The sequence below is a fragment of the Callithrix jacchus genome, chromosome 2, assembly GCF_049354715.1.
Source record: "Callithrix jacchus isolate 240 chromosome 2, calJac240_pri, whole genome shotgun sequence".
Lineage (NCBI taxonomy): Eukaryota > Metazoa > Chordata > Mammalia > Primates > Cebidae > Callithrix > Callithrix jacchus.
Genome location: NC_133503.1, coordinates 173,178,352 through 173,206,024, shown reverse-complemented (window position 1 = coordinate 173,206,024; position 27,673 = coordinate 173,178,352). Strand labels below are relative to the sequence as shown.

Sequence of the window (27,673 nt, the reverse complement as noted above, 5' to 3'; positions counted from 1 at the left end):
GCCAGCCGTGCCCTGAGCAGAACACTTCTGTAACTAAAGCCTAAGAGCCCACTCGTGTTTTCTCAGCACCAGTGTCACACTTGACCTGTACTGAGCTTGCAGATAATCAAATTCCCTACGTTGCTGGTCTTCACTGTTACTTGGTTATATCTCCTATGCTTGTACAGTTGTCTTTAATTTTTGAAGCTAACCATAGGACACTTCAGCAAGTTCGTTTCATTCAACTCAACCCAATATTTTTTGTTTTTTGACATACACAAGAAAGGAACAAGCCCAATTCACTTTTTTTCTTTTCTTTTGTTTTTCTTTTTTTTGAGACAGAGCCTCTCTCTGTCACCCAGGCTGGAGTGCAGTGGTACAGTCTCCACTCACTGCAACTTCCACCTCCCAGGTTCAAGTGATTCTCCTGCCTCAGCCTCCTGAGTAGCTGGGATTATAGGTGGTGCTGCCATGCTCAACTGATTTTTTGCGCTCTTCTAGAATGTGGTTTCACCATGTTGTCCATCGAACTCCTAACCTCAAGTGATCCTCCCACCTTGGCCTCCCAAAGCACTGGGATTATATACATGAGCCACCATGCCCGGCCTCAATCCACTTTTAACACTATTTTTTACTCTTTTGAGTACTTGTTGTAAAAGTCTTTTTAAATTAGCTTATCTCTAATGTTGTGATTAAGTTGTATTTAACAAAATTCAGCCTTTCCTTTCAACAACTCAAAATATTCATTAAGGGCAGGTGTGGTGGCTTACTACCTATAATCCCAGCACTTTGGGAGGCCAAGGTTGGTGGATCACTTGAGGTCAGGAGTTTGAGACCAGCCTGGCCAACATGGCAAAACCATGTCTTTACCAAAAATACAAAAATTAGCTGAGTGTGCTGGCTTCTGCCTGTAATCTCAGGTACTTAGGAGGAGACTGTGGCGTGAGAATCACTTGGACCCAGAAGGTAGAGATTGCAGTGAGCCAGGATTGCGCCACTGCACTCCAGCCTGGGTGACACAGCGAGACTTAGTCTCAAATAAGTAAAAAAAAAAAAAAAAAAAAAAGTGTTCATTAGGAATATTACCTCTTAGCCAGGTGCAGTGGCTCATGCCTGTAATCCCAGCACTTTAGGAGGCTGAGGTGTGTGGATCACATGAGGTCAGGAGTTCGAGACCAGCCTGGCCAACATGGTGAAACCCCATCTCCACCAAAAATACAGAAGTAGTATCTGGGTGTGGTGACACATGTCTGTAGTCCCAGCTACTCTAATTCTGAGGCAGGAGAATCCCTTGTACCTGGGAGGTGGAGGTTGCAGTGAGCCAGTATCACGCCATTGCTCTGTAGCCTGGGCAACAGAGCAAGACTTTGTCTCAGAAGAAAAGAAAACTTCTTACCCATGCTTGTCATATGGGCATACCTTGGCATTCCTTGTAGTATAGCTTAATTACATCCTAAATGTTCCCAGGTTACTATAACAGTAAGAAGTCTATGCCAAGAGCCCTTGTGGGCTCTGTGTGCCGCATCTGAGATGTCTTGATGGCATCAATTTAGATACTTAGTGATGTTCATTTGTGGTCCTGGTCCTCCCCAGGACAAATAAGTGCTGTCAAGCTGCGTACAGCTCTGTGTCTTGATCTGGGGACGTGATGTCAGTAACAGTGTTGGAACAAAGATTGCCGTTAGATTAATGCAGAGGCAGCTCTACTTTTCTTCAGATCATGTTCTCTATATGCATCCTCAGAAATGTCTTGCATAAAAAGTTTTTAAAATAAATATTTTTAATATAAAACCAAGTTCCAGCTGTGCGCAGTAGCTCACATGTGTAATCCCAGCACTGTGGAGGAGGCCAAGGCAGGTGGATCATTTGAGGTCAGGAGTTCGAGACCACCCTGACCATCATGGTGAAAACCCCTGTCTACTAAAAATACAAAAAATGGGTTGGGTGGGGTGGTGGCAGGTGCCTGTAACCCCAGCTACTCAGGAGGCTGAGGCAGGAGAAACACTTGAACTGGGAAGTGAAGGTTGCAGTGAGCTGAGATTGCACCACTGCACTCCAGCCTGGACAAAAGAGCAAGGCTCTGTCTTAAGTCAGTCAGTCAGTCAATCAATCAGTCCAATCAAACCAACCAACCAACTCCTGCTTCCAGCTTTTTCCATTTTTTCCTCCTTGTTACCTCCTATTTTTTTCTCCTTTCTATTCTGTGGTTCTGATACCTTCACTTAAAATCTGTTTTCTCTTGTTTCACTGCTGGCTTTCTTTGCCTGATGGTTGCATCTAAAGTGGTTCTCAGCTCCTTCGGCCAGAATCTCCAGTTGGATTCTACCACCCACATCACCCCCTTTCATCTTGGGAAGCAGTCCTGTCACCTGTGGCTGCCCTAATAATCCCTCAGCAATGTTACAGAAAACAAAGTTTTCAGTGGTTTGCAGTCATTGGCTTCAAGGCATGTCTGACTTCAAAATAACAGCATAACATGGGTCATGATTTGTTTAGAGGTCCAGTTCATCTCAGCCCCAAACCCCCTGCCTGTTTTACCAATACAATCAAACATCCAAATGGCATTTCAGGGCAAGGCATAGACTGGTGGCTGTGATCCCATTGACCATGCAGGTTCATCTGTGTTTCTAGCCACAGTAAAACGGTCTTCTATGATAGTTTTGAAGATACGTCCAGCAAAACCAAATGCCAGTGCTTGTTTGACTGGATTTCACGTTTCTTCCTAGGTAAACATGGTGTTCTTAGTTGTAACCTCATGCTGTTATTTTTCTTTTGGTCAAGATTCCATTTTATGTTGAATGTATTTTTGTACCACTTAGCCCAGCATTTCATGCCAATGGTACATTTTGATACTGAATGTATGTGCTTGCTTAGTTTTCTTGTCGTTCCAAGAGAAATACCACAAGGATTTCTTTTCTTCTGTTTCTCATAATTTCTGGAGCGGTGGCTGCCCAGTAGGGATATTTAAGCCTTCCAGGTCTAGTCAGCCTGAGATTTGGACTTGCTGGGACAGCAGCTTCTAGCTTACGTTAAATGGAAGAAAGTAATAGAAGTCCATTTTCTCCTAGTCAAAAAAAGCAATTGCAAATATTGAAAGTTGAGTATTAAGAAAAACAGCAACCACTGTTTAAGCTGATGTTTTCCCTGACTCATTTATAAAAAATTATTCTTTTCTGTGTGGAGGGTGGTGTTTAAGTGTGTATGCCTGTGTGTGTGTAGGTGTACATATTTTATTTCCTGTGAAGCCTACCATAAGCATTACATAAAGGCCACAATGTCATTATGATTTACCTGTGATGTTAAAATGTAATGCTTAATTCTATATAGAAATATTTATTAAGACATTGCTGTGCTTATTCAAACATTGCTTATGCCAAATATTATCTTAATACATAAAATTACCATTTTAAGTTTTAACTACTCTTACCTTTAAAAAATAAACTCCACCCTTTCTTTTTTTTTTGAGATGGAGTCTTGCTCTCTCTCGAGGCTGGAGTGCAGTAGTGTGATCTCAGCTCACTGCAACCTCCACCTCCCGGGTTCAAGTGATTCTCCTGCCTTGGCTTTCCGAGTAGCTGGGGTTACAGCTGCACACCACCACACCCAGCTGATTTTTGTATTTTTAGTAGAGATGGGGTTTCACCATGTTGGCCAGGCTGGTCTCTAACTCCTGACCCCGTGATCTGCCCACCTTGGCCTCTCCAAGTGCTGGGATTACAGGTGTGAGCCACCATGCCCGACCACAACATTTTCTTACCTTTTTTTTTTTTTTTCCTGAGACCGGTTCACTCTGTCACCCAGGCCAGAGTGTAGTAGTGCGATGTCAGCTCACTGCAACCTCCGCCTCCTGGGTTCAAGCAATTCTGCTGCCTCATCCTCCTGAGTTAGCTGGACTACAGGCATGCACCACCATGCCCAGCTAATTTGTATTTTTAGTAGAGATGGGGTTTTACCATGTTGGTCAGGCTGGTCTCAAACTCCTGACCTCGTGATTCGCTCACCTCAGCCTCCCAGAGTGCTGGGATTACAGGCATGGGCCACTGCACCCGGCCTATTTTCTTACTGTTTTAATCAATATATTTCTCCATATGTCAGGCCTTTTAAAAAAATCCTCCCATGAATAATGACAGTTAATGGATAGCACCTGAGAAAAACATCCATGACTCTGCCTTGATACTAATAAATATAGAGGGAATAGAACATTTAAAGAGGCACTGTTTTGAAAGCTTCATAGTAATAATTGATTTAAGCAATAATAGTCAATGATGCTAAAACCATGGGATAAAAATATATTGGAGAGTGGGATATTTACATAGTCTCAAACTGTTTCTTCACAGATTACTCATTAATGACTTAAAAAATTCCAATGGAGAAATCTGGCAGATTCCATCCTAACCAAGAGATCAAAATTGTCACCAATTATAAGACACATTGACCCTTAGTGCCTCTGAATGCACTGAGATGCAAATCATTTTTGTACTTTCCCTGTCAAAAAAAAATTAGTAATCTGAATCTAAGCATGAGGAAACTATCAGACAGATTCTAATTGAAGGTTTGAATTGGCCTGGCTTCTTCCTGAAAGATCAGTGCCCTGAAAGACCAAGGAGGGTTCGGGAGCTGTTTCAGATTAAAGGAGACTAAAGACATGACAAAAACTAGATCCTAGATTGCCAAAAACTTTTTTCTTTTTCCCGAGATGGAGTCTTGCTCTGTTGCCCAGGCTGGAATGCAGTTGTGCGATCTCGGCTCACTGCAACCTCCATCTCTCAGGTTCAAGAGATTCTCCTGCCTCAGCCTTCTGAGTAGCTACAGGCACATGCCACTACGCCTGGCTAATTTTTTGTATTTTTAGTAGAGATGGGTTTCATCTTGTTGGCCAGAATGGTCTTGATCTCCTGTCCTCGTGATCCGCCCACCTCAGCCTCCCAAAGTGCTGGGATTACAGGTGTGAGCCACTGCTCCTGGCCCACAATTTTTTTTTTTTTTTAAACAAAGCATCACTATGCAAAGATGTTGATCCAGGCCAATCTGTCTCAGGTCTGCAGCAAGATGTAATTGCACCAAAATGTAAACACTCTCGCTGTGCAGACTATTATATAGTTGAGCTGACATTTTTTCCTTAGCATGATGTTGATGAAGGAAGCCGTATGCTACTTTGCATTCTGTAGTGAAGTTCTTATCTCATCACGGGCTGGCATTAAACTTTCCGTGAGCTAGTCCCAGACTACAGGCACACTTGAGTAGTACTTGCAAAGAACAGTATTAGAAAAACACTTTTGGTATTCAGTATTTAGTCAAACTGGAATATGAAATGTATGATACACAGTTGTGAACGTTGCATTTCCTGCATTTGATAATAGTATCATGGTTAGTTAAAAGAATGACTTTGTTTCTAAAAGATAAGGGTCATGATGTCTGCAATTTAGCTGCAAATGGTTTAGCAAAAAGCTGTAATTTTATGTGTGTGTAGGAAAGACATGCATGTGAATGTGGTAGAAACGTTAAAAATTAGTGATTCTGGGTGAGGAGTATACTATTGCACTACTCTTACATGTTTTATATAGGTTTAAAATTGTTGAAAAATTTTTAAAAAAGAAAGCCTGGGTGAGGTGGATTATGCCTGTAATCCCAGCACTTTGGGAGGCTAAGGTGGGTGAATCATGAGGTCAGGAGTTCAAGACCAGCCTGACCAATATGTTGAAAGCCTGTCTGTACTAAAAATACAAAAATTAGCCAGGCGTGGTGGTACATGCCTGTAATCCCAGCTTCTTGGGAGGCTGAGGCAGGAGAATCACTTGAACCTGGGAGGTGGAGGTTGCAGTGAGCTGAGATCATGCCACTGCATTCCAACCTGGGCAACAGAGTGAGAGTCTGTCTCAAAAAATAAAATTAGAAATGAATTTTCAATTTAAAAAAATAAACAAAAAAAGAAAGAAGTGAATTTTCTAGAGAGGCAAATATTAGCCATGTTGTTGGCAATCGTAGCACTGAATGCTTTGCTTAATGAACTTGGGTACCAGTTGAAAGTCTTGTTACGTATGTGTTGCTGGACTTAGTACATGCTCTGAGTTACTGCTTCAGAGGATGGTCATAATCTTTGGCCCTGTGGTTTGCCTCTTTAACTACACTTGACTCTAACTGTGGTCCTAGGTACTTTTACTGGGAGAAATAAATAAATAAATGAAGCCATCTAATCTTTGCTTTCTGCTGAAAATCAGGTTTCCGAGCAGGAAATGGATGAAGTGATAGCACGCAGCACTTATCAGGAGAGCAAAGAGGCCAATTCCTCTCCTGGCTTAGGTACTGTAATCACACGTTTTCATTCAGCGTTCAGAAGAGTTTCTCATTAAGTTCACCCTGATGCACTCCCCGGTGCCCTATTATTGGATTCTTTGTAATTATCAGGTTTGGCAAAAGTAGCTGTCAAAGACAGTCTGTGCTTTCTCTTGGCTGCTACTTTTGATTTCTGCAGTTATTTAATGTGTTTCATTAAAGATCTAATTATGCATGTTTCTTACACTACATTCAAATAATTTGCAAAGGTGAGTTAGAAGCATTTCATGTGTTCGTGCTTGATTTATCCAAAATACTAAAGATGAAAGGGAAATGATAACCAAAATGTCAGTAGTTTAGTAGATGGAGAGTATTCTCTACCCAAAAGCCTGAGATTTCTTTACGTGAATTTAAAAGTTTTCATTCAAAGAGGGTAATAGAGGTAGCAAAAATCATGATTTCTCTCTTAAGTGGAAAAGTTCAGGCAGGGAAGGCTTGAGATAGTAGGAAGTTCTTATTAATTTAAAATATGAAACATTGTATCAAGTTTTAAAAATAATGTTTCCTTTAGCATGGAAGCCTAAAGGGACTCTTCACACATTTCAGAGTTTGGGATTATACTGATGATCAGATTGCTACCTGGGAGGAAAAGGAACTGAGACATAAATTATTAGTTGTCAGAGGAAAAGGAAAGCATAGGGTTTTTTTTTGTTTTTGTTTTTGTTTTTTGGCAATCATGAAATATCCTGGTTATTTACATTTGTAATTAACATATTTAAAGTGGACACTGCCATCATCGGCTCTTTATTCAACCAGTTCATCATCCCGACCTGCCTGAAACCTGTGCTCTCATGATTCTAGCATTTCCACTTGATCATTTATAAAAGAGTTTATGAAGCCATAGTCCTCATGCCCAAAGTTCCTTCCGCTTCATGGCATATAGTTTAAATCCTGAGCCTTTTCACCCTGCAGTTAAAAACTAAAATAGATATTCAGTCATCTCCTCAGTTCTTGCATGAGTTTCTTGGGTGATGTTCATTTGTTCATTCATCCTTCAATCCATTCAGCAATTTATCAACAAAAGCTTAACAGATGCAAGGTACAGTGTCCAGCTCCATGGGATCAGATCAGTCAACATTTTTGCTTTGTAGATTGAAGGAGAGAGAGAAGACACATCTACTCATGTGTGATATGATGTGTATGGAAGTTGATGTGTGGGTAGGATACAACACTGGAAATTCAGAAGAAATTTGAACTGGGCTCATCATGCAGACAGTAGCATCTGAGATAGGGCTTGAAGCTTCATGGCAGATGGGATGGGTGTGAGGATCAGATACCCAGGTAGACTGCATGCATGCCTACACCTGTTCATGGAGCCCATTGCCAGCAAAGGGAGTGTTGTTGACTGTGTTTGCCCCTCCTCTTCTAGTTTAGGCTGTGAGCCTGTTTGTGACTTGAGCTTTATTGTTTTGTCAATATGTGAATTTTCCCTCCAACAGGTACCCCCTTGAAGAGTCCCTCTCTTGCAAAAAAGGTGAGTCAAGGTGCACTGCTACCTGCCTCTCTCAACTGGACCACAAGCCAGTTCCTGGAGCCCACAAGTCAAGCCTGAGGGCCCAGTTCCTGTTCCTGCTCATGAGTCGTGTTTGCCACTTTATACAGGAAATCACAACAATGCTCACTTGAGAACAGATGCAAAAATGTGCGTTTCTTTTGTTAAACACTTATCCAGGAAAAGAACAGAGCAACAAAATAAAATAACTAGGGTTTTTTTTTTTTTGAGTTGGAGTTTTGCTCTTGTTGCCCAGACTGGAGTGCAATGGCATGATCTTGGCTCCCTGCAACCTCTGCCTCCTGGGTTCAAGTGATTCTCCTGCCTCAGCCTCCCGAGTAACAGGGACTACAGGTGCCTGCCATCACGCCTGGATAATTTTTGTATATTTGGTAGAGATGGGGTTTCACTGTGTTGGCCAGGCTGGTCTAACTCCTGACCTCGTGATCCGCCTGCCTCGGCCTCCCTAAGTGCTGAGGTTACAGGCATGAGCCACCACAGCTGGCCTTACAGTTTGCAAAATAACTTTTCAGACTGCTCCATGATAAAGCAGGCTGAGCCGGGACTCAGGGCATTAAGGAGGATGTGGAATCAACCTCAGCCAGGCTCTTGTGGAGTCTCAGTACATTGGGGTGCAGGACTCAGACTCCCCTGATTTTTGTTCACCACTTGGCTAGACTGGTTGGCTTGAATCACATTTGGCTTTCCCATTGCATCCCCACAGTGCTTTTCCTGGGATGGTGGATGTTCTGCTGCTGTGGCTTTTCTGATCATTGCCAAAAATTTAGCCGAAAACAACAAAAAAAAAGTCTCTAAACACATTGTCTGGCAGCAGTCACCTTTTTATTCATTACTTGTCAATTTCACCGTCTTGAAGTAAATGGAGGTTGGTGTTTACTATCACAGCTGTTTCAAATGACCGTGGATTAGAACGAAGTGTTCTTGGAAAGATAAGACGTAATTGCCCTTTAAAATCTGCTTCTGGTGCCTTTTCTTAGTCATTGGATGTTTTCTTCTTCAATAGGACTCCCTGATTTCTGAATCTGAACTCTCCCAGTACTTTGTTCATGATGTCCCTGGCCCCTTATCGGACTTCATGGTGGCCGGCTCTGAGGACGAGGATCACCCAGGAAGTGGCTGCAGCACATCAGAGGATGGCAGCCTGCCTCCCAGCACCTCCAGTAAGCAGGGGCACCCCAGGGGGCTGGGCTCTGCATTCCAGGCAGCAGTGACTTTCCCACCTCTGTGCTGGAGGCTACCATAGTTTAACTACCCTACTGCTGTAATAAGAGGAAAGAGCTGGAGACCAGGCTGGGTGTGGTGGCTCATGCTTGTAATCCCAGCACTTTGGGAGGCTGAGGCAGGTGGATCACCTGAGGTCAGGAGTTTGAGACCAGCCTGCGTAACATGGTGAAACCCCATCTCTACTAAAAATACAAAAATTAGCCAGGCATGTTGGCATGCACCTGTAATCCCAGCTACTTGGGAGGCTGAGGTTCAAACAGTGGAATCGTTTGAACCCAGGAGGCAGAGGTTGCAGTGAGCTGAGGTCATGCCATTGCACTCTAGCCCAGGTGACAAAAGTGAAATTTCATCTCAAAAAAAAGGAACTGGAGACAATGCTGTACCCTAAGAGTTTACTCTTGGAAAATGCAGCCACTGTTAGTGACTGGCCACTCAGTTACTACTAAACAGGCTGGATGCACATTCTGTAGCGGGAGTGGGTGGTGGCTAAACTTGATCTGCTTTCAATGCCATTTACATAACATATTCTTGAATTTTATGGATGGCATCAAATCAGGGTGGGCAACCTGATGTCCTTACATTTTTACATTTTAGGGAATTCAGCCCATTTCCAGGTCCCTTCCTCACTAGCCCTAGCTTCATTCTTTGTAGAAGGCAGTGAATTAAAGATTGAGAACTCAGATATATTATCAGAAGTTTTTTTAATCTCATTGATACATCTATCCAAGACAATATGAGGTGATAATCTGATGCGATTCATACCAATTTCTCAGACTTCTTTCTGCTGGTGAGGTTTCCTGTTAATTTCTGACATCTGAAGAACATCCCCTTGTTTTAGTAGAGGCAGGCGATGGTCACTCTATTTAGAGCTATTGACAAGCTTGCTCTGTTCTTATAGAAACATTTCAAGGTGCAAACACATATCATTTTTGACTACATTTAGCAAGATATAAAAAGTTTGCAGATTTAGGTTGGCATTCTTCTAGAGTACCTTTGAGACATAGGACGGTTCAGGCTTTGCTGTACCACACTGCAAGCGCTCATGTGCCTGTCAACCAAGTGTCCCTTTCTGCAGATAAAGGAAAGACCTCAAGGGGCCAAGAAGGCAGCCCAGGTGTGTGGGACATGCCATCAGTCCTCGGGAGGACTTCTACAGAGGAATTCTCAGCAGCATTTAGGTTGAACCCTAACAATGTGTTAGATATCATGGAGGTGGAAGAATTAAGTTTCTATCTTCTGATAGCACATGTCTGAGTTAATCCATAGGTTGGAGATTAAGAAAAAACGGGGCTGGGTAGGTCAGTAGGGAAAGGAGAAAGGCTGTCCACTTGGTATAGCCTCCAGGAAACCATATTGCCTAGGTTTTGTATCCAGTGGCTGGAGGTTGTGTGTCTGGTGGTTTGTTTGTTTGTTTGTTTTTGAGACGGAGTCTCACTCTGTCGCCAGGCTGGAGTGTAGTGGTGTGATCACAGCTCAATACAACCTCTGTCTCCCAGGTTTAAGCGATTTTCCTGCCTCAGCTTCCCAAGTAGCTGGAACTTCAGGTATGCGCCACCACACCTGGCTAATTTTTGTATTTTTGGTAGAGACAGGGTTTCTCCATGTTGGCCAGGATGGTCTCGATCTTTGGACCTCATGATCCACCCGCCTTGGCCTCCCAAAGTGCTGGATTACATGCATGAGCCACTGTGCCTGGCTGGCTGTCTGGTGTTAGCGAATGTGGAAATGCTTACGTGTTAATGAAGGGGTCAGAGGATAAGACAGGACCAAGTGGGAAGCTCAGTTTCACTTGACTTTTCTGTGCCCATCTCCAACAGCTCACAAGGAGCCTGGAAAAGCCAGAGCCAACAGCCTTGTGACTCTTGGGAGCCAGCGGACCTCTGGGCTCTTCCACAAGCAGGTGACAGTGGCCAGACAAGCCAGTCTCCCCGGAAGCCCGCAGGCCCTCCGCAACCCTCTCCTCCGCCAGAGGAAGGTAGGCTGCTACGATGCCAATGATGCCAGTGATGAGGAAGAGTTTGACGGAGAAGGGGACTGCATTTCACTCCCAGGGGCCCTCCTGGATCCCAGCAGGCCTCTGGCAGAGGATGACTCGAGGTGTGTCTTGATCTCTTCCAAGGGTGTGGACATCAACAACCAAGAGGAACGACCCCAGAAAACACTGGTCAGCAAGGCTGTCTCGGCACCTCTTCTTGGCAGCTCAGTGGACTTACAGGAGAGTGTCCCAGAGGGCATGATGGGCACTCCTTCCCAAGCAGCCAAGCTCACAGACTCTGCAGAGGCCCCCAAGGGGAGCCCTGGAAGCTGGTGGAGAAAGGAACTGCCAGGATCAAGTAGTGCACCCAAATTGGAATACACAGTCCATACAGACACCCAGAGTCCGATGAACACTGGGAGCCCCAGTTCCCCCCAGCAGAAGAATGAAGGCCTGTCCTCCAAGCACAGACCAGTGGCCAGGGTCAGCCCGCAGTGCAAGAGATCTGAGGCTGAGGTCAGGCCCAGTGGCTCAGAGGCAGTGAACCTGACTGGCAGAGCCAATGATCCACGCGATCTGGACTCGGAAGTCCAGGCCACTTCCATTAAAGTGACTGTCACTGGCTTTCGGCCAGGCGGAGCTGTGGAGAAGGTAACTGACTTTTTCTTAAGTTACTTGGTGTGGAAGTGCATGAATATGCATGAATGTGCATGAAGATGGAGTCTGTTGGAAAGCATGGGTAAGCTGCCAGTGGGAAAGGATGACGGCTGGAGAATTGTCTTTCAACAGAGTCATTCACTTAAATACCTGGACTGCTTGGGAGGTTTTTTGTTGTTGCTGTTGTTTTGTTTTTGAGATGGAGTCTCACTCTGTCACCCAGACTGGAGTGCAGTGGCGTGATCTCACCTCACTGCAATCTCTGCCTCCCAGCTTCAAGCGATTCTCCTGTCTCAGCCTCCTAAGTAGCTGGGACTTAGGCACACACCACCATGCCCAGCTAATTTTTGTACTTTTTAGTAGAGACAGGGTTTCACCATATTGGTCAGGCTGGTCTCGAACTCCTGACCTCAGTGATCCACTCGCTTCGGCCTCCCAAAGTGCTAGGATTACAAGTGTGAGCTGAGGGAGCTTATTAATACATCAGCAGGTTGTGAGTCATGAGATAATTTAGCCGGAAGATATTATAGAATTGCTACCTTACCTGTATATAGGGCCTATGGCTGACAATGGCAGGGCAGTGTAGCACAGGGATAGTAAAATCCTGGGCATGGCATGGGCTTCACTGCTGATTAGTTGGCACTGGTCAAGTGACAACTTGAACAAGTTACTGAACATTTCTGAGCTTAGTTCTCTGGGCTGGTGCTCTCTGCCTTGGTCATCTCCCAGAGTTGGGGGCGGGGGCACCAATTATATGTTAACAGTGATTCCCTCCAGCTGATAAGGTAATGAGCGATACTTGTGTTTCCCCAAATTTCTACAGTGGTTATATATCATTATGGCCACTCACTACCTTGCTGTGGTATCATATGAAATAACAGGCATGCATTCACTTAGTATAATGCACCACATTAAATGCAAGTCAGTATTGTTTATGTTACTATGTGGTTACAAGTATGTTAGAATTATCAAATGGTTCATTTGTTAAATATTTCAATACACCTCTACTTCACCAAGGAGAAAGTACGAGAAATCAATGTTTATAATCTCCTTAACATAAATAACCTCTCTCTCTCTGAACAAAGAATCTAAGATGACTTATAATGCCGTATTTTTAAAGATGTGTGTTCAAGTGGTTTATATAAAAATATAGGTAAATAGACCCAGAAAATGTTAAGTCATAAAAACTATACCAGGCAAAAGTCAAAACCTTAATTTTTCATAAGTAGAAATGCACATCTTCTTTCTTTCTCAGAAATCATATTTTACCTGCAACCACTACCTGTGTTTTAAAATATAATGTTTGGCCAATGGGTAAATTCTACTTTTAAAAAGTATCAGCTGGTCACCGTGGCTCATGCCTGTAATCCCAGCACTTTGGGAGGCCGAGGCAGGGGGATCATCTGAGGTCAGTAGTTCAAAACCAGCCTGGTCAACATGGACAAACCCCATCTCTACTAAAAATACAAAAGTCAGCCAGGTGTGGTGATGTGCACCTGTAATCCCAGCTACTCAGTGGGCTGAGGCAGGAGAATTGCTTGAACCCAGAAGATGGAGGTTGTAGTGAGCTGAGATCTTGCCACTGCACGCCAGCCTGGGTGACAGAGCAAGATTCTGTCTCAAAAAAAAAGTATCAACAAGTTTTGGATAACTGTATAAAGCCAAATTAGGATTTTTATTCATAATAATTTATATCTATTAAAATAAGAGCTTTTGTAATTCTGAATTCATACTGTCAGAACTTTTGAGCAGCATTTAAAACTTGTACATAAGACCAATTTTTCTCATAAAAATTTTAGTGACAAAATTTGATTTTACTTATATCTGAGAAAGAAAATAGAATGGATTGCTATAAAGTATATATCCTCAAATATTGGAAGAAAAGAACCTTCCTCTTTTGGTAAGTGGGTTATATTATACTGTTTTTATTTATTACTTGATTCAAATTGACGTGAAATTCATATAACATGAAATCATTTTGAAATGTACAATTAATTCAATGGCACTTAGTACATTCACAATATAATGTGACCCACTGCCTCTGTCTAGTTTTGAAATTCCTCTACTATTTTTATGTTACATTTGTGTTATTAATAAATAGAAAATTAACTGAGTTAAACCCTGTGTAGGTTTCTCTCAGTGGGCAACTGACATTTTATGAAATGATTTCTTACCAAAGCTGCTGAAAAACACCTCTTCCCTTTCACTTCTGTGCTCTGCTGCCACCTTTGGGCCACCTCATGACTCACAATGGATAAATTTCACATGAATCTGATTGAACTATTAAAGTTTTAGAATTTCATTGCATTGGATGTTAGATAGAAGAAAGGAAGAGAAGGTAATGGACACTTAGCCAAAGTGAAGTCTTGAAATATGAAATGTCAATCTCCTATATCCAGGTTCATTCATTCCCTCACTACCAAACTTAACGAGTTAGTTTTATAGTCTTGAATATCTCTGTGCAGTATAATAACAATATGCTACATCTGTCTAGCCTTTTATGTGCTGTTTTTGTAACTGTTCTCTTTTAATCATCTTCTTTTAAACTCTATGAGTAAGACTGGGAATGTTTTATCCTCCCCATTTTAGAGTTGAAAAAATGGAGGCTTGGGGAAGAATGATGAGCCCATTCAATTCCTAGCAGACCTTACACCCACAACCTGGATCTGCTGGCTCCTAGTCCAGGGCTCTTTTGACTTTTCCCAGACTAGCTCTGCTGTCTCTATATGATCTCGTCTTACGATGCGGAAAGCCTGATAGCTATTTCAACTGGCTTGTGGTTGTCATTGTGCCAGGAATCTCTGGGAAAGCTGACCACTGGAGATGGTTATGTCCCTGCCGACTGTGAGCCAGCCAGTGCTCTGTCCTACCCAGATGCCAGCCACCTCACAGAGAATCTGCCCAAAGCTGCACCAGAGCCAGGGCAACAACTCATGACTGGTAAGATTATTTTATCATTTGTTAAACTTAAAGATTGGTTGGGAATACCCTAATAAAAGCATTATACAGGCCAGGCACAGTGGCTCAGGCCTGTCATCCCAGCACTCTGGGAGGCCAAGGCGGGCGGATCACTTGAGGTCAGGAGTTTGAGACCAGCCTTGCCAACATGGTGAAACCCCGCCTCTCCTAAAAATACAAACATTAGCTGGGCATGGTGGTGGGTGCCTGTAATCCCAGCTACTTGGCAGGCTGAGGCAGGAGAATTGCTTGAACTGGGGAGTCGAAGGTTGCAGTGAGCCAAGATGTTGCCATTGCACTCTAGCCTGGGCAAAAAGAGCAAGACTCAGTATTTTTTTAAAAAAGCATTATATATGGATCATTTTGAGGGGAAAATCTTTTATGCAAATTAATATGGAAATACTGCCTGCATTTAGCACCTTCGCTAGGTCATCGTGCCTGAACTCAAAGAGTTTTCGTGCCGAGTTGAATACATCTATTCTCAGTCACCTGACCTTTTCTACCCTTTTGAGACACCAACAAGATGAAAGATGAATCAAAAGGATTTCCCACCCATCATAATCTCAGCACTCTGCTTATGAAAATCAAATGCACTGAGAAATGGCAGCGAAAACCTCCATCATGGACAAGTGAAATGAAAGTGAAAAACTACACATAAGTGTTGATGAGAGATTAAGTAACATCATGGAGGCAGAAATCATCTCAGTATTTATTTAGCGGCCAGGCACGGTGGCTCATGCCTGTAATCCCAGCACTTTGGAAGGCCAAGGCAAGAAGATTGCTTGAGGCCAGGAGTTCAAGACCAATCTGGGCAATGTAGTGAGACCCTATCCCTACTCTCAAAATTCGCCAGGTGTAGTGGTTCATGCCTGTAATCCCAGCACTTTGGGACTCTGAGGCAGGTGGATGAGACCAGCCTGGCCAACATGGTGAAACCCTGTCTCTACTAAAAATACAAAAAAAAATTAGCTGGGTGTGGTGGTATGCACTTGTAATTCAAGCTATTTGGGAGGCTGAAGCCGGAGAATCGCTTAAACCCAGGAAGTGGAGGTTGCAGTGAGCCAAAATCATACCATTGCACTCTAGCCTAGTCAACAGAGTGAGACCCCATCCCCCCCCCCAAAAAAAAGGAAGTTAGGTGTGGTAGCATGTGCCTGTAATTGGTGGCCAAGACAGGATGGTCACTTGAACCTAGGAGTTTGAGACTGCAGTGAGCTAGGATTATGCCACTACACTCCAGCCTGGGTGACAGATCTAGACCCTAAGGAAAAAAAAAGTGTGTGTGTGTGTGTGTGTGTGTAGATATAAAATTTGACTACCCATCATCTAGTAGTTGTGCAAAATAATGCTGTAAAACATGATTTTTTAAAATCAAGCTGAATTAAGTGACTTTGCTTCCTTGTTAGTGGAGACCTTTATTGAAAATTTGGATTCTGGTCAGGCACGGTGGCTCATGCCTGTAATCTCAGCACTTTGGGATGCCAAAGTGGGCAGATCACTTGAGGTCCGGAGTTCAAGACCAGCTTGGCCAAAATAGTGAAACCTCGCCTCTACGAAACATAAAAAAAAAATTAGCAGCTGTGGTGGTACGTGCCTGTAATCCTAGCTACTCAGGAGGCTGAGACATGAGAATTGCCTGAACCCAGAAGGCTGAGGTTGGTCCAGCCTGGGGGACAGAATGAGACTTTTAAAAAGAGAGAGAGAAGGAAAATGCTATTCTAAATTTGCACTCTGTGGTTAGGGTACATTCTTCTCAGTGACTGGTGATGAGTGTGGTCCCACTTGTTGAGCTCTGTGGGCGTCCTGGCAGTCCTCCGCAGCTGTCACCTGGTGGTTACTGTCACAGCGCCTGCCTTCTGATTGGTCAGCAAACTATGGCACTACAGAGAAATCAAGGTAGCCTCACTTGATAGGGCTGTCCCAAAAAATAAAAAGGTGAAACCCCAGAATATCTACCCCATATCTGGACGGCGGTTCACAGAAAAAATACAGGCCCCTGATGTCTTTGTTCTGCGATCCAAGGCTCTTTGTTCCTCGGTCAGTGATGAGGCTGTTACTGGGGTTTCTGGCTTGTCTTTTGGGTTCAGGTTCACTTGCTGAACAAACACAAGGTTTTTTTGGTTAGCAAGTTGACTTTACTGCAAAGTGCGTTAAAAAGGGTTTTATTTGAGAAAGATGAAGTTACATTGAGGCAGTCTTCAGTGTCACCTTTCAAAGTAAGGCTTCATTTGAGGCCAGCATCTTCATACATTTGAAGAGTGCTTGTTCTACATAATGGGCCCCTGGGAGTTTTCTTGGAATCCAGATTTGCTTTGGAATGGAAGAGGGATAGCACAGGGTTGGTTTTTGTTCACTAAGACCAACATTTCCTATTTGCAACTTCATGCGGAAAATTCTTTTCTTTCTTGACACTGAGGAGTTTCTTATTCTAGGTAGGCCAGGTTTTGTCAATACTGTGAGTTTCATCAATGACAGAAAATGTGGTACATGTGCCAGGCGCGGTGGCTCACGCCTATAATCCCAGCACTTTGGAAGGCCGAGGCAGGTGGATCACCTGAGGTCAGGAGCTCAAGATCATCCTAGCCAACCTGGTAAAATCCTGTCTCTACTAAAAATACAAAAATTAGCTGGGCATGGTGGCGCGTGCCTGTAATCCCAGCTACTCAGGAGGTTGAGGCAGGAGAATTGCCTGAACCCAGGAGGCGGCGGTTGCGGTGAGCCGAGATCGCGCCATTGCACTCCAGCCTGGGTAACAAGAGCGAAACTCCGTCTCAAAAAAAAACAAAGTTTTAGAAAGGAATACAAATCAACTTGCTGTTTACACAGGAACAAATGGCCGACCAAGACGTGTTGACTGTGAGGTCTGATTTTTACAGCCTGTTCAGCTTCCTGGCAGCAGCTGACTGTCTGTTAAAGGGTGGCTGTTGGAAACCAGGACGAGAGGAGGTGGGAGCTGTTGGAAAAGCTGTCAAAGCTGTTGTGAGAGACTGAAGCACTGTGGGGAATCCAGGGCCCTTGTTTGTCACTAAATGTTTCACTCTCTTATGAAAGGGATACACGTTCGTTATAGAAATGTAAGAAACTATAAGTGAGAAAGTTTTGAAAGATGGCATAAAAATCACCTAAGCCCAAGAGAAAACTTGTATTAACATTCTGGCCTGTATTATTTGAGTCTTGCATATATATGAGTGTGTAGAATAAATATATCAGTCCTGTGGGTTTTTTAATCTTTTTACCAAAAAAAAAAAAAAAAGGAAAAAGACTGTGGTTGGTAGTCACCAGTACCTAACAACCTTTTTAAACTCACACATCCACAGAAAATAATATTTGAGCAGCCTGCTGGGGTCAGCGAGACTGCTGCTCAGCCCATGTGCCTGCCGTAGCAGGCTGTCCCTTGCATTGGCAATGCTGGTGTCAGCACACCCATAGCCTGCTCTAGGAAACCACACAGCAGTCCTGCAGCCCCTTCCACACCCAGCATCATGTGGAGAGGCTGCTGGGCCTTCCAGCCCACAGATGTGCCATGACAGAGTCAACTTACCTCCTATGACTGGGCGTTTCGAAGGTGTTTCTAGAGGAAAGGTGGTTTTGAAAGGTGACAACCATGGGGTGCCTCAGTGTGACCTCATCTCCCTCAAATAAAGGTGTTTTAAGTTACAGACTTTGCAATAAAGTCGAATTGCTAACATGAATTGCCTGTTCAGGTTTATTCAGTGAACAAATATGAATTTTATTTATTTGTTTGTTTAAGATGGAGTCTCCCTCTGTCACCAGGCTGGAGTGCAGTGGCTCAATCTCAGCTCACTGCAACCTCTGCCTCCCAGGTTGAGGCAATTCTCCTGCCTCAGCCTCCCAAGCAGCTGGGATTACAGGCGTGCACCACTACACCAAGCTAATTTTGTGTTTTTAGTAGAGATGGGATTTCACCATGTTGGCCAGGCTGGTTTTGAACTCCTGACCTCAAGTGATCCGCCTGCTTATAGGCATGAGCCACCGCCCTCGGCCTGAATACAAAATTTAAAAACAGACTTTAAATCCCCTCCTTTTGTGTCATTGCTACTGCCCCCAGCCCCCCGCCACCGCTCATATTTGGTATCAGCAGAAGCAGGACCATTATGCTTAAGGGGGAGTTCAAAAAAGGTTGAGCAGAGAAGGAAAGAGCACGTCGGTTTGAGTCTTGGCAGGCCCCTGGCCTTCCACAGTGGGCTGGAAAGCTAGTACGGTTTCCATGGGGGGGTCTCGATGATCCAACCTTGTTATTGCCAAGGGCTCTCCACCCAGAGGCCAGAAAGTCAGGGTTTAGGCAGAAGCATTTGCTGTGGAGCTGGCTTCCTGGGGTGACCGCTGGCCCTGCCACCTGTGAACTCTGTGACCTTGGACACACTGCTTAACCACGCTGTTCCTATGTCCTCATCCTTCCGATGCGGATGGTCACGGGACTTACCTCAGTGTCAGGAGGAAAATTAAACGTATGCAAAACTCAGCATAGTGGTAGTTCCTTAATTATTGGAAAATCTCTTAGCACAGTGCTGAGTCCTAATAATTAGTTTTTAATTATTCACATAGCAACTTCGGGACGTAAAAAAAAAATCAGCTAAGATGATTTAATGTGAGAGACGTGAAAGAAACATAATATTTGGGGTAGAATGGGTTTGACTTCTCAAACTATGAGCTTTCATGGAACCTCATTTTTCACTCCAACCTCAGACCCATAGTTCCTAGAAAAATAGCTTTGTTCTTTTTGATGCCAGATTTTTTCCCTGTTGGAGATGCTGTGTGTCTAAGGTGGAAGATTAGCCCAAGACTATGCAGGGCCTTACGAAAAGGCACTTTCAGGAGTGAGTGGCTATTGGAACCCACCTTTTGCATGACTTCCCACTGTCTACTGGCACACAACCCTTGCCCTGCCACCTCCCAAGATTTCATGCTCTTTCCTGCTTCTCTGCTTTTCATTCTATTGCCTTTTTTTTTTTTTTTGAGATGGAGTCATCCTCACCTTCCTCCTCCTCACTCTCTGGCCAAACTCCCTTGTGAACCCCACTCAAGCGCCTACCTCCTCTGTCAAAGCTTCCCAGGATAATCTGGCTTCTCCCACTCCTCTGAATCGATCAAGACAGCCAAAGCTCCATGTAAACCTGTATCCTGGCTTTTGTATTCTGTGTGTTTTCCCCAGTTAGCCTCATCCCTGCACTAAAAAGGAAGCCTCTCGAGTTCAGCACTTAGACTGTCTTACGCTGAAGTTCATCATTCACATCCCCCAGTCCACACGATAGGCCAGATGCTGGGACTGAGAGAGCCATGAGGGCCCTGCGGCATCCATACAGAAGTGGAGGAAACCAGCTGGAACAACAGCCCACGTCTGCAGCTTTGCCATCAGAGGCTCAATGGCGTAGAGAGACCCAAGTGAGGGATCTCTGGTGTCCGCCATCATAGAAATAACCAAAAGAGAGAAAAATGGGCAGATGCAAACGTTTCTTCTGCCGGCTAGTCTGACGTCTCTTAGAGCGTCTAAAGCAGGGTGTTTCTTTTAGATGTGAGTACTCCATGATTTTAGAGACAAAACGAGAAAGACAAGGAGGGCCTCCATTTAGGCTACAGAATGCCTTTTTTTTTTTTTTTTGAGACAGAGTTTCTCTCTTTTTGCCAGGCTAGAGTACAGTGGGGCAATCTTGGCTCACTGCAACCTCCACCTCCTGGGTTCAAGCAATTCCCCTGCTTCAGCCTCCTGAGTAGCTGGGATTATAGGCACCCATCACCGTGCCCGGCTAATTTTTTTTTTTTTTTTTTAGTGGTGGCAGTGTTTCACCATGTTAGCCAGGCTGGTTTCAAACTCCTGACCTCAAGTGATCTGCCCACCTCAGCCTCCCAAAGTGCTGGGATTACAGGCGTGAGCCACCCCATGCCTGGCTTTCTGAAAAAGAAGAAAATATTTGAGATAGTTTCCAGTTTTTAACAATTGAGAGGCTGCTTTCTCATATTTTTCCTTTTAGCTCCTCTACAAAACCTCTCTTGTGAACCTTCTGTTTAATTCTCTACACAGGACTGGACAGCTCCTCAGACCTCATCCCTTCCCCAGGGAAGAAGGGGACCACTCATCCTGACCCCGGCAAGATCTCTGTAGACACAGGGCAAGTCAGTCGGCCCGAGACCCCCAGCCAGCCTGCATTGCCCAGGGTCTCCGAGTACAAGGCCAGGTCTCCAGTCAGGCTCCCCCATGAGGGCAGCCACTCCCCGGGTGAGAAGGCAGCAGCTCCCACTGACTGCAGCAAGACCCGATCAGCATCAGAAGCCAGCACACCTCTCAATATCATGAGGGCAGCTGCCTTGAGGGGAGTGGGGTCTGGGGCAGAGGGAGCAACACCAGCTGGTGCCATCCTGCCACGAGACTGCCTCGCATACCAGGAGCAAAGACAGGAAGTTCCAGGGAACCACAGCAAGGCTTTGGAAATAACAGGAACCCATGTACCTGAGAGCTCCTGGGAGCCTTCCCTGCTGGAGGGAACAGATTCTGTGTCCTCAAGGGCACCGCAAACCAGCCTCTCCCTGCTGCCATCCACTGACAACACCAAAGGAGCATGTGGCAGTGTCTCAGGACACTGCTGCCCAGCGGGGAGTAGAGAGAGCCCTGTGACAGACATTGACAGCTTCATTAAGGAGCTGGATGCTTCTGCAGTGAAGTCTCCGTCTTCCCAGATGGAGGACAGTAGCTGTCAGGAGGGCAGCACTCAAGGCCGCCCAGCAGCCGGGGCTGGAAGTGGGAGCTCCCGCTGTGTTGAACCAGTCCTGGGGGGCCAGACCTCCTCCCCAAGGAGAACCTGGGCTGCTGGTGCCCCCTCTCACCCACAGTGGACCTCCCAGCCTTCGGTTTTAGATTCCATTAATCCCGACAAACATTTTACTGTGAACAAAAATTTCCTGAGCAACTACTCTAGAAATTTTAGCAGTTTTCATGAAGACAGCACCTCCCTATCAGGCCTGGGCGACAGCACGGAGCCATCTCTGTCATCCATGTATGGCGATGCTGAGGATTCATCTTCTGAACCTGAGTCACTCACTGAAGCCCCACGAGCTTCCACCAGGGACAGCTGGTCCCCTCCTCGTTCCCAGGGGTCTTTGCACAAGGAAGATCCTTTGGAGTCAGAGGAGGAGCAGATTGAAATTTGTTCCACAAATGGCTGCCCCAATCCACCCTCAAGTCCTGCTCATCTTCCCACCCAGGCTGCCGTCTGTCCTGGCCCGGCCAAAGTTCTGCCATTAAAATATGGCACTCAGAGTGGATCAGTGGCTGGTCCCTGTGAGGAGGCCGCTGGCCTGCCAGGCTCATGCAATCCAGGCCCAAACTCTTCCCAGCTGTCTTCACTCTTGGATATGAGCTCTCAGGAGCTTGAAACTAAGGCAGACTTAAGCACCTCCCAGAACCACAGGCCTTTGTGTGCAGAAGAAACCGCAGAAGCCACCAGCGCTAGCTCAGCCATGGAAAAGAGTGAGCCTTCTAAAGTGGCCAGGCATTTTCACAGCCCACCCATCATTCTCCGCTCCCCTCACATGGTAAATGGTTTGGAACATGACGTGCTAGATGACCAAACGCTGGATAAATACGAAACAAACCTTACTGTAGCTGCAAATCTGTCCTTAAGTGTGGATGTCCCTAAGAATGGAGAATCTGTGTTGGAAAACCTACACATCTCTGAAAGTCAAAACCTGGATGACTTGCTACAGAAACCAAAAGTGATCACCAGGAGGCCCATCATGGCCTGGTTTAAAGAAATAAATAAACATAACCAAGGCACCCATTTGCAGAGCAAAACTGAGAAGGAGCACTCCCTGATGCCTGCCGGAAGCCCTCACTCCAAGATTCAGATGGCGAGTTCAAGCCAAAAAAAGGGTGTTGCTGTGCCTCATAGCCCTCCGCCACCCAAAACAAATCTGGAAAATAAGGACCTGTCTAAGAAGAGTCCAGCAGAAGTGATTCTGACCAACGGTCAGAAGCCAAAGTATGGTCCAAAGCTGAAGAGGCTCAGCCTCAAGGGCAAGGCCAAAGTCAGCTACGAGGCTCCTGGTGCAAATGCTGTGAAGGCCGGGGGGATGGACCACAGGAAACCCTTGATCTCACCCCAGACCTCCCACAAAACACTCTCTAAGGTGGTATCACAGCGGCTCCACGTAGCCGAGCATGAGGAGCCCGACAGAAACCCCACAGCCCCCACCAGATCCCCCCAGGGTGTGCTGGAGAGCAAACCGCCCCTTGCCACCTCCGGGTCACTGAAGCCCTCGGTGTCTGACTCAAGCATCAGGACATTCGTCTCGCCCCTGACCTCCCCCAAGGCTCTTCCCGAGCAAGGCATGTGGAGCAGGTTCCACGTGGCTGTCCTCTCTGAGCCTGACAGAGGTAGCCCAGCCACGCCTAAGTCTCCTAAGTGTGGAGTGGAGGGCAAAGCGCCCCGGGCTGACTCTGGGCTGGTGAGTCCCGCGGCATCCAGGAACGGTGTGTCCGTGGCAGGGAACAGACAGAGCGAGCAGTGCCTGACCAGCCATGTGGATTCGGCAGCAGGCATAGCCCAACCCAGGCTGACAGGTGAAAAAGGAGGCAGCATCATGGCCAGTGACTGCCTTGAAATAACAAACCAGCTGAAAATTGTGGAGATTTCTGCTGAAACAGTGCCAAGGACTGCATGTGGTAACAAGTCAGCTGAAAGTGACAGATGGGGAGGGTGCTTGGTCCAGGGCAACTATCAGAAGAAGAGTGAAATCAGCCTATGTCACCCGGTCATGGAATCGTCCACAAGTCATCTGTCCGCAGTCCCGTCTCATGCCTCCCAGGTGGAGCAGGAAATGCCAGGATCATTCAGCATGGCCAAACTGGCATCCTCCTCCTCCTCCCCTCAACTGCCCGTTAGAAAGGCAGATTCCTCACAGGGAAAGTCAAGTCTGGACTCCCTAGGGGTGACCAGAAACGGCATTCCAGGGGGTCCCTCGGGGAAGGACCATCCCTACTTCACCCCAAGGCCAGCGACCCGGACCTACTCCATGCCAGCCCAGTTCTCAAGCCATTTTGGGCGGGAGGGTCACTCCCCACACAGCCTGGGTCGCTCTCCTCGGGACAGCCAGGTCCCTGCGACAAGCAGTGGTCCCGAGGCAAAGGCATCCAGGGCAGGTCCTCCTGGCTTGGCTAGCGGACAGGGCGTATATAGTGTCAAGCCACTGCTGGAATCATCGAGGAATCTTCCAGCCACAGATGAAGGGGATCTCATTTCAGTCCAGGAGACGAGCCGCCTAGTCACAGACAAAATCAAAGTCACCAGAAGACACTACTGCTATGAGCAGAACTGGCTCCACGAATCTACCTCATTTTTCTCTGTGAAGCAGCGGATCAAGTCTTTCGAGAACCTGGCCAATGCTGACAGGCCGGTAGCCAAGTCTGGGGCTTCCCCGTTTTTGTCGGTGAGCTCCAAGCCTCCCATTGGGAGGCGGTCTTCTGGCAGCATTGTTTCAGGGAGCCCAGGCCACCCAGGTGATGCCGCTGTGAGGTTGTTGAGACGCAGCTTGAGTTCCTGCAGCGAAAGCCAAAGTGAAGCTGGTGCCCTCCTCCCCCAGATGGCCAAGTCTCCCTCGAGCATGACACTGACCATCTCCCGGCAGAACCCGCCAGAGACCAGTCGTAAGGGCTCTGATTCGGACCTTAGGAAATCACTCGGTCCTTTGGGAATCCCCACCCCAGCGATGACCCCGGCCTCTCCTGTTAAGAGGAACAAATCCTCGGTGCGTCATGTGCAGCCCTCGCTGGTGTCCCGCTCCAAGCTCCAGGAGCTGAGAGCCTTGAGCATGCCTGACCTTGACAAGCTCTGCAGCGAGGATTACTCGGCAGGCCCAAACACCATGCTCTTCAAAACTGAGCTGGAGATCATCCCCAAGAGGTCGCCGAGCTCCCCTGCTGGAGGCGTTTCAGGTCCGGAGAAGGGCGGGAACAGGGCCTGTCCAGGAGGAAGTGGCCCTAAAACCAGTGTTTCTGAGACACCCAGTTCAGCCAGTGATGTGGGCGAAACTGCCCAGGATCTGCCTTGTAGGAAAAGCTGGTCAGTTAAGTAAGTATCTGTCCCTAACTTTAATCTCAGATAAACTTGTTTCATTTTGGTATCGTTTTATATTTACAGAAAAGTCACAGAGATAATGCAGAGTTCCCCCTTTCTTCTTACCCACTCTTCCTAACGTTCACATCTCTCATACCACGGTCCATGGGTCAAAAGTAAGAAATTAATGTTAATTTCTTACTTTTAACAGAATAATACCATTCGCTAAACTACAGGCTTCTTCCTTCAGATTTTGCTGAATAAATTCTGCTAATATCCTTTTTCTGTTCCAGGATCCGGGATCCCACACTGCATTTTAGCCCCTGGTTTTTAGTCTCACTACTGGAACAGTAAAAGTCCCTGCAGGGAAACGTGTTTACCAAAGCATTGCTCTGTGGAGAGGCTGCTAAAGGACATGGCATTTAAGCAAAAGCAACATTAAGAGCGGTGCGGGGGGAGACAGAGTGCGGTGCAGGGGGTACTTTGGGACTCTGCAGGTGGCTGGAGTTGAAATGGAGAATTTCTAACATATTTTAAAATATTTCACTTGAGGCCAGGCATGGTGGCTCACACCTGTAATCCCAGCACTTTGGGAGGCTGAGGTGGGCAGATCACTTGAGGTGAGGAGTTCGAGACCAGCCCGGCCAACATGGTGAGACCCTGTCTCTACTGAAAATACAAAAATTGGCTGGATGTGGTGGAAGGTGCCTGTTATCCCAGCTACTCAGGAGGCTGAGGCAGGAGAATTGCTTGAACCCGCGAGATGGCTGTTGCAGTGAGCTGAGATCGCACCATTGCACTCCAGCCTGGGCAACAGAGGCTCCATCTCAAAAACAATAAAAATAAAAAATAAAATATTTCACTTGAACCTATGTATTGGATATTTTTAAATATGTCAGAAGTGTCCAATTAAGCTCCGGCATGGGTCCCACAACTTCTTGGGGGATCTCTGAATTCATAGCCATTCCCCTTCCCATTGGCAGTGAATGACATTCCTGTTCAGCACTCAGGATTTATTCTTCCATTAGTTTGGAAGTTGTGACCAAAAGAGAGTATGATGATCAGAAAATACCTGCAATCGAGTAAGATAATTTTAAATGCATCCTTACAAAATGAAGAAATTGCTTTTTTCTTTAGTGTTCTTTAAATATGTTTATGTTATTTAGTTTGGATCAACTTCTGGTCTCTGCGGGGGACCAGCAAAGGTTACAGTCTGTTTTATCGTCAGTGGGGTCGAAGTCTACCATCCTAACTCTCATTCAGGAAGCGAAAGCACAATCAGAGGTGAGTGAAACACAGAAAACTCTGGAACATGAACTGCGGCCACGTGAGTGCCCAGGTGTCTGCCCCCCACCCCAGGTCCTGGAGAGGGAGGACTGCTTTGGTTTTCGAGTTTCACAGCTCAGTCTGACTTGGGCCTCACGTGCTGCTAGGCAGCTTCAGAAGCTAGGCTTTATCTTGAATGTCCAGGTGCCAGATGGGTGTCACTGCTGTTTTAATCCCCCAGTAGCAACTAGTTACCATTCTCCCCACTCCTACTTCTCTGTTTGGAGTTTGTTCACAGAGAGTCCACAAAGCAGAGCTAGGCATCTCGGAAATATCGCAGAATGACCTCAAGTACCTCTGTCCACCTAACTGTGGACATAAACTAGTCAAGGGAGCCCCCTGCTGGTGAGAGAAGAGATACATCGGTGTAGTCCTGCCCTTTTGCTGAAATAACTTGAGGGTAGGGGCACTGACCTTCTTGCAGTCGAAAATCCACATATAAGTTTTAACTCCCTACATAAGTTAACTACTAACAACCTACTGTTGACTGGAAGCCTTACTGATAACATAGTCAATTAACACAAGCTTGTCGGTTATATATATCATATACTGTCTTCTTACAACAACGTAAGTTAGAGATAATATGTTATTAAGAAAATCCTAAGAGGCCAGGCACATTGGCTCACACCTGTGATCTCAGAACTTTGGGAGGCTGAGGCAGGCAGATTGATCACTTGAGGTCAGGAGTTCAAAACCAGCCTGGCCAAGATGGTGAAACTCTGTCTTTACTAAAAATACAAAGAGTAGCTGGTCATGGTGGTGGGTGCCTGTAGTCCCAGCTACTCAGGAGGTTGAGGCAAGAGGATTGCTTGAACTTGGGAGGTGGAGGTTGCTGCGATCTGAGATTGCAACACTGTACTCCAGCCTGGGCGGCAGGCTCCCTTCAGTAATTTATCTTCACAGTCAGGTGATTTTTTTTTAATTGAAAAAAAAAAAAACAGAACTGCACACACACACACACACACACACACACACAAAGATTAAGTTAAAAAAGTTAGCCAGGAGTGATTTTTTTAAATTAAAAAAAAACATGAGATAATGATTTTTAATTGAAAAAAAGTATAAGAGAGTATATCTACTATTCATTAAGCGGAAATGGCTCATGATAAAGGGCTTCATCCTCGTCGTCTTCATATTGAGTAGGCTGAGAAGGAGGGAGGGGTTGGTCTTGCTGTCTTAAGGATGACAGAGGCAGAAGAAACCCCCAGTGTGAGTGGACCAGTGCAGTTACAGCCTGTCTTGTTCAAAGATCACCTGTAGAAGAGCATCCAAACCCTGGAGTACAAGGAATTATAAATAAAATCTTTCAGTAAATCAGTTATGACAGTAAACACTGACAGAAGAAACCACAGGTTCACATCTAAGATACTAATCTGAAGATTCATTTCTTGGGGCTATAATGCGATTTGAACCTTAATAAATGAATTTTTTCTGTTTAGAAAAATCTGAACAACGTTTCTTTAGGGGTAGTATACCTGGGTCATTAAGTCATCTAAGGACGCTGTTCCAGAAATTGAACTATTACCCAGAGGGGCTGTGCGGTTTCTCAGCCAATGACCAGCCTTGACACCTAGTAAGGAGTTGGCCAGGAGGTAAGGAGAGAGGTTGGAGTAGAGGAGACCAGTCCCTTCAGCTTCCACT

The 27,673-nt window shown here is 45.7% G+C and overlaps 1 protein-coding gene across 21 annotated transcripts in view; it reads left to right on the top strand.

Moving 5' to 3' along the window:
* PDZD2 (PDZ domain containing 2) overlaps positions 1-27,673 on the top strand; it is a 471,153-nt gene that overhangs the window by 427,355 nt on the left and 16,125 nt on the right. For 18 of the 21 annotated variants that reach the window (XM_035291726.3, XM_035291725.3, XM_078365635.1 and 15 more), the window contains 7 exons: positions 6,198-6,279; positions 7,752-7,786; positions 8,829-8,985; positions 10,867-11,675; positions 14,477-14,621; positions 20,680-24,721; positions 25,873-25,990. In XM_035291726.3, coding sequence (XP_035147617.3) covers positions 6,198-6,279; positions 7,752-7,786; positions 8,829-8,985; positions 10,867-11,675; positions 14,477-14,621; positions 20,680-24,721; positions 25,873-25,990 — 5,388 coding nt within the window. The remainder of the gene's footprint in view (positions 1-6,197; positions 6,280-7,751; positions 7,787-8,828; positions 8,986-10,866; positions 11,676-14,476; positions 14,622-20,679; positions 24,722-25,872; positions 25,991-27,673) is intronic. The other 3 variants (XM_078365629.1, XM_035291724.3, XM_078365638.1) reach the window with 1 other exon arrangement.